Source organism: Penicillium angulare (assembly GCF_028827245.1).
Source record: "Penicillium angulare strain IBT 27051 chromosome Unknown utg000004l_segment0_segment0, whole genome shotgun sequence".
Taxonomy (NCBI): domain Eukaryota; kingdom Fungi; phylum Ascomycota; class Eurotiomycetes; order Eurotiales; family Aspergillaceae; genus Penicillium; species Penicillium angulare.
Window position 1 is genome coordinate 9086680 of NW_026623163.1, and position 16551 is coordinate 9103230.

Below are 16551 nucleotides of genomic sequence, written 5' to 3' on the forward strand. Positions count from 1 at the left end.
GATCTTCACGCCTCCCCGGTGGGTGTGGATTCCCCTCATGCCCCAAATACAAGGATCCACCCCGTTATCCCTCTTCATTCCTTTACCCGAATGAGATTCGATGATATCCACCTTGCAAACGAACCGGCTACATTTTATAAATGCACTTCTCCCGCTGCTCATGACCGCGTTACGTTCCCTACTGGCTTTCTGGCGATTCCTCTACGTTGAATAACACTCTATTGCCTGTAAAAGCGGACAGATCAACATCAGCCCCACACAGATCCCCGAGGTTGCAATCGCCAATTCGCCGTTCGACCTGCCTCACCGGGCAGGTCAAAATTGGATATAGACTCCCATTTTCGAACAGCCGGGGTCCATCATGTCGTCGCCAGTGGAACAAAATTCGCGATCGGGGACGCCTCGGAAGCGTTCGGAGAGTGCCGTAGCACCATCGTCACGGCCCCTATCTATGCAGTCCTCTCACGGGGGGTTAGAAGGGCGAGACCGGCCGCAATCAGCTTCTCGACACGATAATCCACAGTTCCCAAGTGCTGGGTTCGACAGCATTGACCGAGTGTTCCCTATTCGATCGGTGGTATCAGTTGATCCTCATGCGGCCTCACACGCAACACAGGCTCGTTCAGCAGTGTCACCCACCCGCGAAAGCGCAGGCGCACGGCAATATTCAATAATAGATTCCCATGCGTGGAATGAATTGAAATCTCAGTCTCAGTCTCCCCCTCCCGTGCTTTCAAAACCGCCCTCTCAACCGCCCTCGTCCCATCCCAAATCCGAAGCTGGACCAACTATACCAGCCAATACCGTTCGACATGAAACACATGCCGTGGATGATGCAACGGAGTTAGGAGCTCATTCTATGGCATCTCATGTTGCCCAACACCCTGAAATATACGCAGCGCCTAAAAGCGACAGTCAATCCGGAAGCGCTACCACCCAATTGCCAGCGTCGCAAGTCGCCCGACCCGATGAGCCTCCTGGCCATGTTACAGCACGGTCCACGCACATTACAACGGAAGATGGTCATGCAGTTATCACTGGAAGAGATGGGAAATCATTCCAATACTGCGAAGATGAGCCTATTCGGGTCCCGGGGGCGATTCAGAGCTTTGGTGTAATGATTGCCATGCGAGAGGAAGCGCCAAACCAGCTTGTTGTTCGCGTCGTGAGTGAAAATTCGGAAACATTAATGGGATACACTCCGAATCAGCTCTTTTCTGTGGATAACTTCTGTGATATCTTGAGTGAGGACCAAGCCGACATTTTACTTGATCATATTGATTTTGTTCGCGATGACGCCTATGATCCCAGTATCGACGGGCCTGAAGTTTTTATACTAGCTATTCCGACTCAATCTGGAGAAACCCGTCGATTTTGGTGTGCGACCCACGTCAGCCCAACTCAAAAAGATTTGATTATCTGTGAACTGGAGTTGGAGCACGATGAAGTAAATCCACTTAATGTCGACGGCCAGGTCACACCAGCGACACCGGCTGAGACGTTGGGCGTTTTTCCATCCGCCGAACAATTCGCTGCCAGTACCATCAACATCAGCCAACCTCTACGCGTTCTCCGGAATGCTCGTCGGAGAAGAGGCGAAGCTGCTGCTATGGATGTATTCAGCTTATTGACCCAAATTCAAGAGCAATTAGGCCGAGCCAATGATTTAGACCAGTTATTGAACACCACTGCTGGTCTCGTGAAGGAACTCACTGGTTTTCATCGAGTATTGATCTATCAGTTTGACAGCAGCTGGAATGGACTAGTTGTTGCAGAGCTAGTGGACCCAAAAACGACCATCGATCTTTACAAGGGTCTTCATTTCCCAGCATCCGACATCCCTGCCCAGGCTCGTGAGCTCTACAAGATCAACAAAGTCCGCCTCTTGTACGATCGAGACCATGTCACATCTCGCCTCGTTTGCCGAACTTTGGATGATCTTGAATCTCCATTAGACATGACTCACGCCTATCTACGAGCTATATCTCCTATTCACGTCAAGTACCTTGCTCATATGGAAGTTCGCTCGTCCATGTCCATTAGCGTCAATGCGTTTAATGATCTGTGGGGTTTGATATCATGCCATTCTTACGGCTCGGCGGGCATGCGGGTTTCCTTCCCTATTAGAAAGATGTGCCGTCTGCTTGGAGATACAGTTTCGCGGAACATCGAGCGGCTTTCATACGCGTCGCGATTACAAGCACGAAAGCTCATAAACACTGTTCCTACCGAAGCCAATCCTTCAGGTTACATAATCGCCTCGTCTGATGATTTACTACAACTTTTTGATGCGGATTATGGCGCCCTTTCCATTCGCGATGAAACCAAAATTCTCGGGAACAATGCCCATTCACAAGAGGTTCTCGCCTTACTAGAGTTCCTTCGTATGCGGCAAATAAATTCGGTCTTGGCATCTCATGACATTATCAAAGATTTCCCAGATTTACAGTATCCTCCTGGTCTCCAAGCAATTTCCGGTTTGCTATATGTCCCATTATCGACCGGTGGCAGTGACTTTATTGCATTTTTCCGCAAGGGCCAGCTTACGCAAATAAATTGGGCTGGTAACCCTTACGATATCGCCAAGCGAAAGCAGACTGCTGGCTACTTGGAACCTCGCCACAGTTTTGCAGCGTGGCAGGAGACAGTTCTCAGTCAATCCCGGGAGTGGTCTGAGACAGACGTCGAAACTGCAGCAGTATTGTGTCTTGTTTATGGTAAATTCATCAAGGTGTGGCGTCAAAAGGAAGCCGCTATGCAGAAATCCCAGCTCACACGATTGCTTCTGGCGAATTCTGCCCATGAGGTCCGCACGCCATTGAACGCAATTATTAATTATCTTGAGATTGCGCTTGAGGGTGCCCTTGATGATGACACTCGTGAAAGCCTGACGAAGTCGCATTCTGCTTCTAAGTCTTTGATTTATGTCATCAACGATCTGCTTGATTTGACCAATACTGAGACAGGACAAGAACTAATCAAAGACGAAACATTTGATCTAAAATCCACCTTGCACGAAGCCTTCGATATGTTGGCTGGAGAAGCTAAGCGCAAAAACATTTCATACTCTATGAATGCACAGCCAGGGCTTCCTTCCAATGTCCTTGGAGATCAGCGTCGAGTGCGTCAAGTTTTCTCAAATATCATATCCAATGCCATCCAGCAGACTGCATCAGGAGCAGTTATAGTCGAAATATGGCGCTCGGCTAATCAACCGCTAAACGACCATGTGGCAGTGGAAATGATGGTTGTAGACACTGGCGCAGGCATGTCCAAGGCGGATTTAGAAACACTTTTTTCTGAGTTAGAACAAGTGTCGACCGAACAAGACGATTACGACGAACAGAAAAGTATGACTGAGGAACAACCTCAGCAACGTGTCCTTGGACTAGGCCTTGCTCTCGTAGCAAGAATCGTTTACAGTATGCGGGGCCAACTTGGAGTCAAATCAGAAGAAGGCAAGGGGAGCCGGTTTAAGATTCTTTTGAACTTCCGTCTGCCAGAAGGGTCCGAAGATAAGACTCCTGATACTACCTCTGATAACGCTACGGTTCCACCTACACCTATGATCTCAGATCAAGAATTTACTCTGACTCGCAAGGGTTCAGACACACGAGAAGCACGCCGGCGAAGTTCCGAAAGTCTACGGTCTGGAGGCAGTTCGCGAAGTGGACGCAGCCATGCAGACCGACTCATTAGTGCCATGCAAGAACCTGCTCTCATTCAAAGACCCCCCAGCGAGAGCTCTGATCGTAGCAGGCTCAAGCACTCCGCCAGTCCTCACAGCGCTGGTCCTATTTCCGCGTCAGTTGGTTCCCCGCCTTCACACAGCAGGTGGCCATCGAACGTGCAAGATCCTCTTGCTAGTCTCTCTACTGTCACCCACACTCCGCCATTGACCCTCCAGCCATTGTCAACCCCTCCACATCCTGGGACAGAGAACATTACCGATTCAGGGGTCCCTATGGGCGCTCTTCGAATCTCCGAGCGTTCGGCCAAACGCACTAGTTCACAGCTCCAAGAACGGTCTTACTTCCCACTTATGCCCGCTTCTCCACTGCGTACCCAAACAGTCGAAACCGTTTCTTCTGTGGGTAAATCGTCTACGTCACCAACCTCCGTGCCTCCAGATAATTCAAAGCTTCTACATGTTCTTGTGGCAGAAGATGATCCTGTCAATAGCAAGATCATCCACAAACGCTTAACCAAGCTCGGACATACTGTCGACCTCACAACAAATGGCGAAGCATGTGCAAACATGTTCGCTACCCACAGTAAAGCTTTCGACTTCGTCCTCATGGATATCCAGGTAGGTATTTGATTGAGATCCTAGTAGGAAGGGATTCATTGACAAATGAACTTAGATGCCCATCGCGGATGGTTATACTGCAACCAAGATGATTCGCTCATTTGAGTCTAAAGCAGGCACAGATTCGCTTTCAAATACAGCCAGACCCAATTCACGTGTCCCTATCTTCGCCGTTTCAGCTTCTCTTTTGGAGTCTGAACGACAGAAATATATTGACACTGGATTTGATGGCTGGGTTATGAAGCCCATCATCTTTATCAGATTAAATGAACTTCTGAGTGGCATTGTCGATGCGGATGCTCGGAAAGAAGCTACATATAAACCGGGCCAGTGGGAGAACGGCGGATGGTTTTAACGTCCGACACCGATGTGTCAGTGATGCTTTGTTGTGAGACACAACTTGATCCTTCACGAGAAGTGTCGGTGGCTGACATTCATCATGACCTAGACTATGCATATTCATACCCCATATACCTTCCTCCTCCACCACACACAATTATCACCACTCCACGGCCGATACTCAAGACACGACCCATCTGTCTCCCCATACTACGACACACTTTAGTTTTTTCATCATGCAAGCAGCACAACGAAATTTTGGAACTGGCAATACCCATATGCGTTGGATGATTTTCATTGATAAACGATTCACATTCATGCCAACCCTGTTCTGCGTTCCGCATGACCAGGCCTGTACACGTATGATGCCTGGCGCTTTTTGGTGTTTCTTTCTTTCTATTTTCCATGTTTCTCGGGGGAATACATCTATACCCACTCTTGCTTTTGCTTCGTTTTTCATTCGTCATCCCATTTTTCGATATCTCATATCACGTCTAGAAATGAGTGAATTGACGATTTACCCCCGTCTATTTTGTGTATCATAGAGCGCGACAGATTTCTTCAAGTACATGCGAGACTATTGATACCAAAAGATTCTATGAAAATATAGCCCTTCACTGGGCAAATTGAAATTCAAAACTCGAAATTTGAGAACTGAAATTTATTAAGAAACGTAAATAGACAAGTCAAAGGGTATAGAGCAACAATGACACAAAGACCCCGCCCATGAAATTTAAAGTCGACGCTGGCTAACCACCCAAGAAATGAAAGGGAATGACAGTGAGAAAGGAGAGGGACAGAGAGAGGGACAGAGAGAGGGACAGAGAGAGGAGAAGAGGAAAGAAAAGAATAAAGCAATGGCAGAGGAAGTAGGGGGGTGTTCAGCAAATTAATGATGGGCGACATCTCAACAATAAATATTGCGCAGATGAACTTTTGAAATTAATGGGCAAGTCGCAATTTGGGAGCTCATTTATAACTATCTCAACAGTAGACCGGTGTCCGCTGAGCCAATCCTGGGACGGTTTCCAGTCTTCTCGCCGGGGGTGTCAACAATCCCACATATATTAACAGGTGAAATCATATTCTCGGTCGAGGTGGTTTCCCGAAATGCCTGATGAGATTTGTGTGTACTTCCACGAAACGAAAGGCGTCGTGGGGATGGAGACGCACCCAGAAAAAGAGAGGGAGACTCGATATCAGGTCGCGTACGTGATCTCGCCAGTGCCATATCAAAGACGTTGATGTCGCTTGAACGTCGTGGTGTATTGGGCTGGTCGGTACAGGCACAGGGTACTGTGCGCGTTAACAAGCGCAGGCGTGTGAGAATGGCGAGTTCCAGTTTCAGCTTAATACTGTATACCGCTGTTTTGAAACTGACTTCGAGGTAGTGGGCTTTGAATTCCAATATTATGACGAGAATGTTCAATATCACGACAATCACATTCACTACTATCAGGTGAATGATCACTTTTCGACCTTCGCGCCCGCGCACTTCTAGTACCGGTTGGAGGGCGCGACGTGCTTCGTAAATGTAGAACGCGGAGATGACAAAATCTTGTAGGAACAACCCTGTAACCTGGATCCTGTCATAGATGTTTGCTGCGCGGTCCAGTCGTGTGATGCCTTGGTTCACGCCGAAGAAGAGAATGGTCATTGGAATATGTAGGATGATGGCGTTTATGATTATCATGAAGAGGATGTAGCGCATGAGAAGTTTCTCCGAGACGATGAGTTGTAGTCGTGAATAGAGGACCAATGGCATACCAGCCAATTATGAAGGGGATATTCATCGAGAGATTAGATGCTTCAGACAGAAATCGTATTTGGGCTGGGATTCCATGCAGTAGGATACCCCATGATGCTACCTGCATGCTCCAGAAATATAGACCGCGGCAATGAGTGAACTAATTGAAAGTGATAAGGCCGACTTCAAGCGCGTTGTATGCACCTATGGAGAACATGGACACAATCTCAATGACGGCGATGTTTTTCACGAGAAACTCCGCCACGTGCGGGGGGAGACTACTCATCATCGTATCCATGATACGAAGCAAGAGGCACAAGCAGCATTGGGAGGGAAAGAAGTTGGAATACTGCGAGATAATTGAAAGAGATCAAATGGGGGAAGGAGGGAATCATCCAGCAACAGGACCAGGTTTTGAGGGATTGGGCAGGCCCCTGACGCGCAATGATAGCGTCAACGAGACGACAGGTCGAGTGGAGATGGGATCGTCCATGGAGACTTATGGGACTTTCCCCATGGCCGTTTTCCAACTGCACCTGGGAATATTACTGGTGGGAATGTGATAAAGTTGAGGGGATTTCGGGAAACGGTCCTGTAGGTCGTTTTGCGGGTCGTGAGTCATGGAGCGGGCCGTTTAGGGAGTCTGTGCGAATCGGATGAGGGTATAAATCATTCCGTCCAGCTCAGCGAGGCCAGGATCTTTGAAAGAATGCATAAAAGACCTGTCCGGGCTTGTCTGCCTTGTCTACCATACAGGGCCCGGAGTAGTTCGGTCTTCGATACACCCTAGTCAAAAACGCACCACGGCCACCATTTCTTTGTATAGAAAGCTGAGCCGATCTACGTGATCGGGAATAGTTACTTGGGTCACCCGATGAATTGTTAGAATGGCCAATGAGCGAGTTTGTGAGCACTGAGAAGGGGAAGGGAAGAGCTCTCGGCATGCAATGCAGCTAAAGGTGCCGATTGACTTGCATGGCGTTGCGTGGATCTGTTGATTTTCCAAGGTTTAGACTATCGAGTGCCGCGGGAATTTCGATCAAAGAAAGATGTGCTCAATCACATATGTTGGAATATACGAGCCTATCAATTGGCGCACCGAACCGATGTAGATCCCCGCTTCCCCGAAGCAAACATTTTGTGAAGCTATCGGCGCGCCGGACAGGGATCCGGGTGGCGACTGTGTCAAATAGAACAAAGAAACTGGATATAACCCATGAACCTGTTAGAGGATCTGGTGGCAACGCTGGGCCAGATCAGTCCAGATTCTTTGATAGCATTTTCCATCGTGGGAAGACGGGTCATTGGACCATGGGTGTTTCTGAGACTCTGGTTTAGCCATTTTAGCAGAGATCTCGCGCGCTGTTTATTTTGCTTGTTGTATGTAGTATGGAGTAAAGCCGGAGTGTATTTGTCATTGTCCTATTCAGGGGGACAATTCCGGACTTAAAAATATCTCCAAGTAAATTGCCTCTTCAATGTGTTTCATTTGGATTGGACTAAATTAGTCCGCTGGAGATCTTTGTATGAAATAAGATTTGAGATGTGAGATGTGAAGTTGTAAGAGTCCAACGAGTGTGGAGATGTAGACGTCGCGGGAAACAAACAAGGCAAACATACGTCAACTTGAGCTCCCGCTTTCCATCTCGCGCAGTAGTGGGTAAGCTGGAGCTTGTCACTCACCATGGTCTCATTTTGGCCCTGGAAGGTAAGCATCGGGGGAATTCAAAAGTCACCTAGTTGAGATCTAATACTCACTGTTTTATTTCAGGGCGAGGATAATTCCCCAGCATCTTTCGAAAAGACGTTGTCCACGCTGTCTACTAAGATCGCCCAGGCCACCACTCGCCTCGATCAGCAGCGCTCGACGTCACGGCGATTCAAGGCCCTCTGGACTTTATATTCGACTTTTGCATACCTCTTTTATTCTATTATATTGGCTCTGGTTTTAGGATGGGAGAGTTGGGGTCTAAAGGAGTACGCCGCAATTGCTGGCGGCCCTGTGATGTATGGCAACACTTTTCTCCTTCAAATGTTTCTCTTCTGCTCCAAAGCAAAGTATGGTTACTGACAAAATATCTATTAATAGGATTTACGGGGTTCGCGCTACTAGCTCTCGATTATTTGATTACCGGATCTCCAAATCCCAACGCAGTCTCAATGAGCTTCACAAACAACGTGAGGTGACGATCGAGAAGCTCAAGGTCGCTACGAGATACAACTCCACGCAAGAACTGCTCGAAAAGTACGGCGGAGAGTCTCCTAAACAGTCTTCAAGCCCCCAGGCCGAGACCAAGGAACCCAAACCAGGATCACCACGCCCACCTCCACAACGAACAGGCCTTCCTCCTCCCCCCACCGCCAACATTCGCCGTCCTCCTCAGCCACAAGCCGGGCCACAAAATCCTCCGCCTCCTCCTTCTCCCCATCGGATCTCCCCGCAACAGCAGCAGCAACAACAACCTCTACATAATGCTCCCTCCCAAGTCCCACAACTTACCCCCACTGATGAGCCCGGTTTTGCACCTAATGCATTTCCAAGCTCGGGACAGTATATTGAACAGCCACACTGGTACGACCGTCTATTAGACGTGCTGCTAGGTGAGGATGAGATGCAGCCTCGCAACCGAATGGCTATGATCTGTTCCACCTGCCGCCTCGTCAACGGCCAAGCACCCCCCGGTATTAAGACTCCAGAGGAACTGGGACGTTGGAGATGCGGTAGTTGCGGAGCATGGAATGGCATCGAAAACGAAACAACTCAGATTATATCTAGCTTACGTGAGGGCGCCACTACAGAAGGCTCATGGGGGCCAGGTCCTACGGTTGGGGGCGATCAGCAATCCCAGCCTTCGGATGTGGAGGATGTTGAGGAAATGACACCATCTAGCGAGGGAGAGCAGAGTCCTGACTCAGAAACTTCAGGAGTTGAAGAAACTCCGGATGAACAGCCTGAAGAACCTAAGTCTGAGCCAGTACGTCGATCTAAGCGTGGCAAGTCGAGTCAGTAGATAGCTTGTATGCACATCATCATTACGCTTGGTCTCAATTCAAATTGTCAAGTACAATTGGCTTCGGAGTTTTGCTTAATCCTCAAGATATCCACCGTGTTTGTCATTCTACATTATAGTTAACACCCAGGAGTAAAAGGCGCCTTGTCACACTGGTCCTAACGATCGTCGCGTGGATTGTGTCTTGAAATGGCGATGCATGAAACACGTGAATCCTGATGAGTTCTGGCCCCCAACCCTAGGTATTACTTCCTTAGGAACTTACTCAATTAGGCAACCTGTTTGTTTAATGATCCCTTCTACATCTCGCCCGGGGTCTTTGGTGTGTAAATGAACTGGAATTATTCTAGACGGTGGATGTTGAGTTGTGCTTGAGATATAGCGTAGGTACTAACTAGCTATACTACTCAGTAGATACGCATGACCGTAATCTAGTCGAGCTATTACCACAGCAAAAGAATCTCCAGTAAAGAGAAGAGAATCTTTCTCGTAGGATATTTGATCTGTACATCTAATGTATCGAGATTTGATCTAAGTTTCTTGCAGAACGTCTGACTGTACAAGCTGTAGCATAAGCTTGAACTCCCGAACTCACCAAAATACAAACGGTGGTCTTGATCTAACTACCCTTCTCTCTCAGGCTCCCTTTACCATTTGTGTGGGCATATCCACAAAGCTAAGCTTATCGTGTCATTTGTACTTTGTTGAATGTCTATAGCTGATCTGGTCTTCATATTGACTGTGAACAACGTAGTCTTTATTGCGCCAAAACTCAGCAAAATTATCTCCACCTTTGTACACCACAATATTTCTAGATTCTAGGAGTGAATCTTTACACAGACATTCCTACACCACATATTTAAGTAGAGTAATTATCATGTTCAAATGTCGGGTCTTGCTAATCAGTCTGATCTCGTTCTTCGTTGCCACGTTCTTCAATTCAGAGAGAAGGAGTAGATAAATTGTTAAGAGGGCTGATTATCTGGAACCGAATTCTGTCAAAAGAGTGTCTACCAGAATCTCTCATGGAATAGGACTGCCGGGTGGCATTTTGCTCTCCTGCGCCATGATCCTGCATGGGGCTTGAGGGACTTGGGGTCCGTACAGAGCCTCCGAGCCACGAGCATATCTGTTCAACCAGATATTATATGACTTAATACGAAAATACGAAGTCTCCACAGTAATGGAGGATCTAGCGGTAGCCTGGTAGCCATCCAAAGATCCTTAATCCACATCTATCTCATAGTGGACTCGTAGCAACAAGCTGCCCCCTAGCTTGTTCCAGACTGCAAGCAAGCTAAGCTACATGCGCTCCACTGGGCATTACGGAGCCAGAGTCATCAAAGCCATCAAATAAAGTCCGAGAATGCGTTGGAGTTTCCTGTTGACCCCACAAAATTCGTTTCGGTCACTGACTTCTATGTATATCTTTGGCCTCCAAGGCGATGCTGTCAATCAACAGCTACCCCCATTTTAAGGAGAATATGCATAACAGATCGACGTGGAGAATTAACCAATTTGATCCTTATCGAATTAGATTTTATTCAGTATTCGATGGAGCATCATGATGAGCTATCTCCACTCCGTTTCATGCCTCCTTATTGGAGTTGGCCCCCGCCCCCAACTCGTATCGCCTTAAAGAATCAAATCGTCGAATGAGCCAAACCCAAATAGGTATTTTTTGTGAAAACGATGATTAGAATAGCTCAAGGAGGCAACACCTTCACTTGTGAGTATCAGTGGGGGCAGGTCACCTAGAACATACAAAATCTCAGCACATCGCGAAGTTATTCAACAACAAACTTTCGATCGTCCTCAAGTCTCGACTACAATTTTCATGTCGATACTCACTCTCACGTCAATTGTGGCTTTCAACTAAACACACATTTATCTCGTTTCTCCTTACGCCCTGGAAGGCGTTAGATTTCGACTTCATTCACTACCTACTTTATATCTACATACCACCAGTGCACCGCTGTGCATAAACTCTCATAATGGTTATTAATTATTTTGGCTACCGGGACGATCCTAGATTGCAAGCTCCAAGCTATCCCAGTCACTGTCTCCATTTTTTAAGACAGCTTGGAAGAGGCTCTTCTCCCGAACCTGCTCCAGCATCTGCCTGGAACCCGTTAGACATTCATATTGTCGGTGCTGGCATCGCGGGTCTTGCAGCTGCAATCTCCTTAGCGCGCCAGAAGCATTCAGTCACAGTTCATGAACAGGCTCATGAGCTTCCTGATGACGACACTGGCATTCAGCTTCCCCCAAATGCTGCACGTCTGTTACTTAAGATGGGACTAGGCTCCTATTTGGAAAAATATGTTACTGAGCAGGAGAATGTCTTCCTTCGTCGCTGGAAGGACGGAAATGTGATTGGACGCACAAAACTTGGCTACGATTTCCGTCAGAAGTTCGAGGCTCCATACTGGGTTATCCACCGTTCTCACTTCCATCAGGCTATGCAGGACATGGCTGGTGATTTGGGTGTAGTGATTGAGATGGATTCTAAAGTGGTCTCGTACAATACTGAAGCACCCAACCTCACGTTAGCAAATGGAAACGTTATAAAGGCAGACCTTATTATTGCGGCAGATGGTATATACTCTCTCTCCATCTTGGAGTACTTCAAGCATCAGAGCAGTTACTGATCAGTGTATAGGTGTCAACTCTTCGGCGAGGAAACTCGTTCCCAAGGCTTTAGAGTCTACTCCTCGCGTAACTGGATTCGCCTCCTATCGTGCTGAGATTAACATGGAGCGCATGAAGGAAGATCCAGAGCTAGCTGAGTTACTGGAAAGGTCATCCTTGAACCTCTGGTTGGTCTCTATTGGTGTTTTCAAGTATGCAAGTTCAAGGGCTGACTTTGATTATATACAGGCTAGGAGATAATCGGCATGTCCAAACCTATAAGATTGACTCTGGAAAGACTTTTATTATGGTTATGTGCTACCCTGATAACGATGCTGGCATGGAGTACGGTGAAGTTGACCCAACTAGCGCACTGCTTCACATGCGCGAGGAGTTTAAGGATTGGGATCCAGTGTATGTATAAATTCTCCCTTCATTCTCAGGTAGCCCAGGCTCACGTTTTTTTCAGATTGACCAAGATCATCAACATGGTCGAGCATACCCAAAAGTGGCCCATGTACAGCGGTTCTCGTCTCAAACGTTGGGTTTCTGGCAAGTTCCTCGTCCTTGGAGATGCTGCTCACACAATGCTTCCTTATATGTCACAAGGTGAGTAACCTCTGTTTAAAACGACATGCTTGAGCCAACAGTTTCTAATATTCTACAGGACCCGCAATTGCTGTCGAAGATGCCGTCGCTCTCGCCCACAGTCTTGGCAGGATCACCGCAAAGTCACAAATCTCATTGGCTCTATCAGTTTTTGAAAAGGTTCGGGTTGAACGTGCAAACCAAATGCAGGAAGCAAGCCTTCTTAACGGCAAGATTTGGCACTTCCCCGATGGCCCACTTCAAAAGGCCCGGGATCTTGCTATGATGCCAGAGGTTAAGGGACAGCCCTTCTCTCATAGTCCTAACCAGTGGAGTGACCCAACTACACAGATGTGGGCCTACGGGTGAGTTCAATGGTCTTGATTCAAACTTTGCTGGGCTTCATTTACTGATTTATAATTAGCTACAACACCGAAAGAGAGATTGACCTTGAATGGTCAAGATACCGTGTTTAAGTTGCTGTCTTAGCGGAAAGGGATAAAACTTGATCTCCATCATGACGCCTGGTGCTATTCTAGATGACTCAAATGCTCTCATTTACGTCGATATTAGCGAGTTTGTATATCTACGTATAGCCCTTCAAATGCCAACTCATTGAATATTTGAACTATTCCCCAGTCTAGATGTCTCGGACAACGCCTCGCTCATGCGAATTTCCTTTTTGTTCCCTTGTAAGGATAAAAAATCAATATGTTGAATATCCTGAAGCTTACGCGTAACAAAATAAAGTCGCCCATACTACTTCATCAATGGGACAAAAAAGACAGATTGAAATACATATTATCATTTATTCTCCTATAGAGCCAGCCCCAGTTTTGAAGGAACATAATCCTTAGTTCGCAACTTTAAACACGCTCTGAATACCAGTACTAATAGAAACAATTCCACATGCTCCAGGGTCTGGGATACCCTTTGTGGGGTTATCATCACCTTCACTAGCACCCACATAGGTAGAGCGCCCGAATGATGACTTGATCCACTTTGTTGACTCCGCCCCAGTTTCAGCGGCCTTATGAGCTCTCTGCAATGCGTTCGCAGCACTTTCTTTATCATCAAAGACTGCCACCGATAACTCATTAATGAACGGAATTAATGCGTCCATCAATGTCCGACTATTCTCGCGTGCATTGGTGTAACCCTTCAGAGTTTCGAGAGCCTGAGTTGCACTCTTGGAGAAGAGTTTTATGTTCACTTCCTTGATCTCTGTGTAATTTTTCTGTACTGCGGATACGAAGGAGTTCAAGAATATACCGTAAAGAGCGCCAGATGTGCCGCCCATACCACTTCGAACAGATGAAGCAACCTTCATTAGACCCTTGGCCAGGTTATTGAGATTGTCTTCTTCCTTGGATACTGCGAAGGCAGCTTTGGCTCCTGCTAGCAGTGTTGTGCCGCAGTCTCCATCTCCCATCAGTGTATCGTACTCTGTGAGCTTTGGTTCATCTGCAGTGACCTGAGTGAGAATGTTCTGGAGAATGGCGGTGAAAACAGCCTCGTCGCCTATATGGTTCATTATTGTTAGTTGCTGTTGGGGATTGATTTTGGTCATTCTTCAGGGGTGAATGCGAACATACATTTTATCTCTTCCTTCAACTTGGGTGAGTCGGAGCGTTCCTCATTCTCAGGAGTTCTCTGTGCAGCAGTTTCTTCGTCTAATGGTTGACACGATGTCCAAGTGTTTGATTTGACGGGCTCATCCAGCAGTGATAACAGGTCGGTGTCAGAGGAGAATAATTCAGGAGTAAGATTGGCCAGTGTGATGTTGAATCCAGGTGCGTCCAACGCAGTCAAATAGGTGTTGACATAGATTCGAATCGGTCGGATATTGTATTGGTCTTTGAGGGTTTCCAGAACGACGTTGGCAATAGCTTGGAGCTCGAGCACTGAAAGGCCTCCCAAGTTGTTTACCATCAAGACGAGTTGAGCTTTGCTTTGGGGGATTCCTTGGAATTTCAAAAATCCGTGCTCGGGATCGTCTTCAGTAAGCAGGAGTTTCAACATTTTGCTGACCAGCTGTTCAACTGTAGGTTGGGGTGAAATGCGCTGAGCACCAGGTTCATTATGAATTCCCATTCCTAGTTCAAGGGTGTTCACTGGGATGGAAGGCTGATCCACACCACCGGGAAGATTGGCATAGTCCAATGAGCATCCAATGGTGGCCATGTTATCCGATACATGCTGCGCGACTTTAGCAACCTCGGCCAGGTCCAATCCACGGGCTGCAGCAGCTCCGCTGACTTTATGAATTAAGACAGCGCCAGCCAGTCCACGGCGACCGACGAGCTTGCCTCGCGAATAAGGCACAGACACGTCATCTGCCACAGTCACGATGTGAGTCGGAATCCCTGTCTGTGCTTGATATGTCTCAGAAGCAAGACCAAAGTTAAGCTTGTCGCCGGTGTAATTCTTGACAATGACGAGGATTCCTCTTGGTGTTGCGACATGATCGAATGCTGAAATAATTTGGTCGAAATTGGGCGATGCGAAGACTTTGCCACATACGGCTGCGTCGAGCATCCCTTCGCCGACGTATCCGGCGTGGGCGGGTTCGTGGCCGGAGCCACCACCACTGATTATACTCACTTTGTTTCCCTTGGTGTGATTGGTTGGACGATAGAGGACTATATAGAAGGTAAGAGTTGAAGTTAGTCAATTGCATCTATCAATCGGAAGGTTGGGGCAGGCTAACCTTTGTTTGTGGCGTCAAATCGCAGTGTTGGGTTTTGTTGCGCCAGCGATTTACACATATGGTCGACAATATGAGCCGGATCGTTGAAGAAAGCCTTTGTCTTCATCTTGGAGGTTGTAAAGCAACGAAAAAGGTATTTTGTACAATGAGGAGACGAGGAAGAGGTCCAGTTGGCACGATTTGCTGGGTTTGATGGCTGTTTGAAAACGAAACCCAGCAGCGTCGCAGACACCCTCTCCCTCCTTATATACCACATAGCCTCGGAATAGTATACTTATCCGTAGCACAACCCCGCAGTATCGGACCCCCAACGCCCGGTGCTTAGATTTCCCTCGTTCAGGATTTTCTTGGTGTACCCATTGCCTAGGGGTGTGCACAGACCCGAAATATCCCATTCACCTATCAGGCGCAGCGGAGGCGGCTATTCCGCAGTCAAAGTGGATCCGCCGCCATGTATCTCTCAGGTGATGCTCATGTGGGCCTTTCTAAGTCCATAATGAATGTTCGATTCGATTTCTTCGACGAGGCTGAGGAAGGTTTTCCGAATATCAAAAACAAATTTTCATGATCATGCGCCTATTCTTAATCCCCACAACTCCACGAGAGCTCCACCGTCTAGACGCAAGGGCCACGGGATCTTGCAGGCGGGGCTCCATGTTAAACAGGTCAAAGGCAGGTTCAGTGATGATCAACACGATTGATCTCCACCGGGCTATCCTAGACTGGATTTTGGTTTCCCCCAATACCCCCTATTTCCCACCAATGACTGGATGGACTCGAAATTGGAGGCGATTTATGGGAAATCCCTGTGAGAAGAAGCCTTGATTTTACACAAACTTGTATTCTGATCAGTAAACCTGTGTACCTATGGTGTAATCAATTGATTATGGGTTTGCAATGCCTTTTGATGACCGTGACACACATCGGCTATACCGCTATCTTGATATTCCATAACCTGCACTCAAGGCACTCATTTTCGGACCCCTTGAGCCCAAATGTTCACCGATTCTTCAGGGGCGAAAAAGCAACCATTGGGATCAGCAAGGGCTGGGTTTATTTGTATTCTATAGTGCATACGAACTCGGCAAGGAGAAATAATAAAAAATGGGTCGCGGCAATGGCGACATGTATGCTTCTTCGACTCAACGATATTGAACACGTTGTTCGTTGAGCATTTAAAGTAAAAATTGGATTTATTTTTAATCACTCCACAAGG

General features: G+C 47.3%; 6 protein-coding genes across 6 annotated transcripts; 4 read left to right on the forward strand and 2 right to left on the reverse strand.

The window, feature by feature from the left end:
* Window positions 1-361: 361 nt before the first annotated feature.
* On the forward strand, window positions 362-4664 carry fphA (putative sensor histidine kinase/response regulator; the record flags this gene model as incomplete). The annotated part of the gene is made up of 2 exons (XM_056923551.1): window positions 362-4309; window positions 4365-4664. The coding sequence occupies 2 exons, from the start codon at window positions 362-364 to the stop codon at window positions 4662-4664; spliced, it is 4248 nt and encodes a 1415-aa protein (XP_056781588.1).
* A 963-nt stretch (window positions 4665-5627) lies between these two features.
* Window positions 5628-6413, reverse strand: N7478_007338 (uncharacterized protein; the record flags this gene model as incomplete). Its single annotated transcript, XM_056923552.1, has 1 exon — window positions 5628-6413. The coding sequence occupies one exon, from the start codon at window positions 6411-6413 to the stop codon at window positions 5628-5630; it is 786 nt and encodes a 261-aa protein (XP_056781589.1).
* A 133-nt stretch (window positions 6414-6546) lies between these two features.
* On the forward strand, window positions 6547-6759 carry N7478_007339 (uncharacterized protein; the record flags this gene model as incomplete). The annotated part of the gene is made up of 1 exon (XM_056923553.1): window positions 6547-6759. One exon carries the CDS (start codon window positions 6547-6549, stop codon window positions 6757-6759), a length of 213 nt encoding a protein of 70 aa, XP_056781590.1.
* Window positions 6760-8079: 1320 nt separating this feature from the next.
* N7478_007340 (uncharacterized protein) lies at window positions 8080-9406 on the forward strand (the record flags this gene model as incomplete). The annotated part of the gene is made up of 3 exons (XM_056923554.1): window positions 8080-8103; window positions 8167-8402; window positions 8485-9406. The coding sequence occupies 3 exons, from the start codon at window positions 8080-8082 to the stop codon at window positions 9404-9406; spliced, it is 1182 nt and encodes a 393-aa protein (XP_056781591.1).
* Window positions 9407-11400: 1994 nt separating this feature from the next.
* On the forward strand, window positions 11401-13101 carry N7478_007341 (uncharacterized protein; the record flags this gene model as incomplete). Its single annotated transcript, XM_056923555.1, has 6 exons — window positions 11401-12004; window positions 12069-12225; window positions 12287-12451; window positions 12507-12646; window positions 12705-12990; window positions 13050-13101. 6 exons carry the CDS (start codon window positions 11401-11403, stop codon window positions 13099-13101), a joined length of 1404 nt encoding a protein of 467 aa, XP_056781592.1.
* A 377-nt stretch (window positions 13102-13478) lies between these two features.
* Window positions 13479-15441, reverse strand: N7478_007342 (dihydroxyacetone kinase; the record flags this gene model as incomplete). The annotated part of the gene is made up of 3 exons (XM_056923556.1): window positions 13479-14146; window positions 14221-15267; window positions 15336-15441. 3 exons carry the CDS (start codon window positions 15439-15441, stop codon window positions 13479-13481), a joined length of 1821 nt encoding a protein of 606 aa, XP_056781593.1.
* Window positions 15442-16551: the final 1110 nt, after the last annotated feature.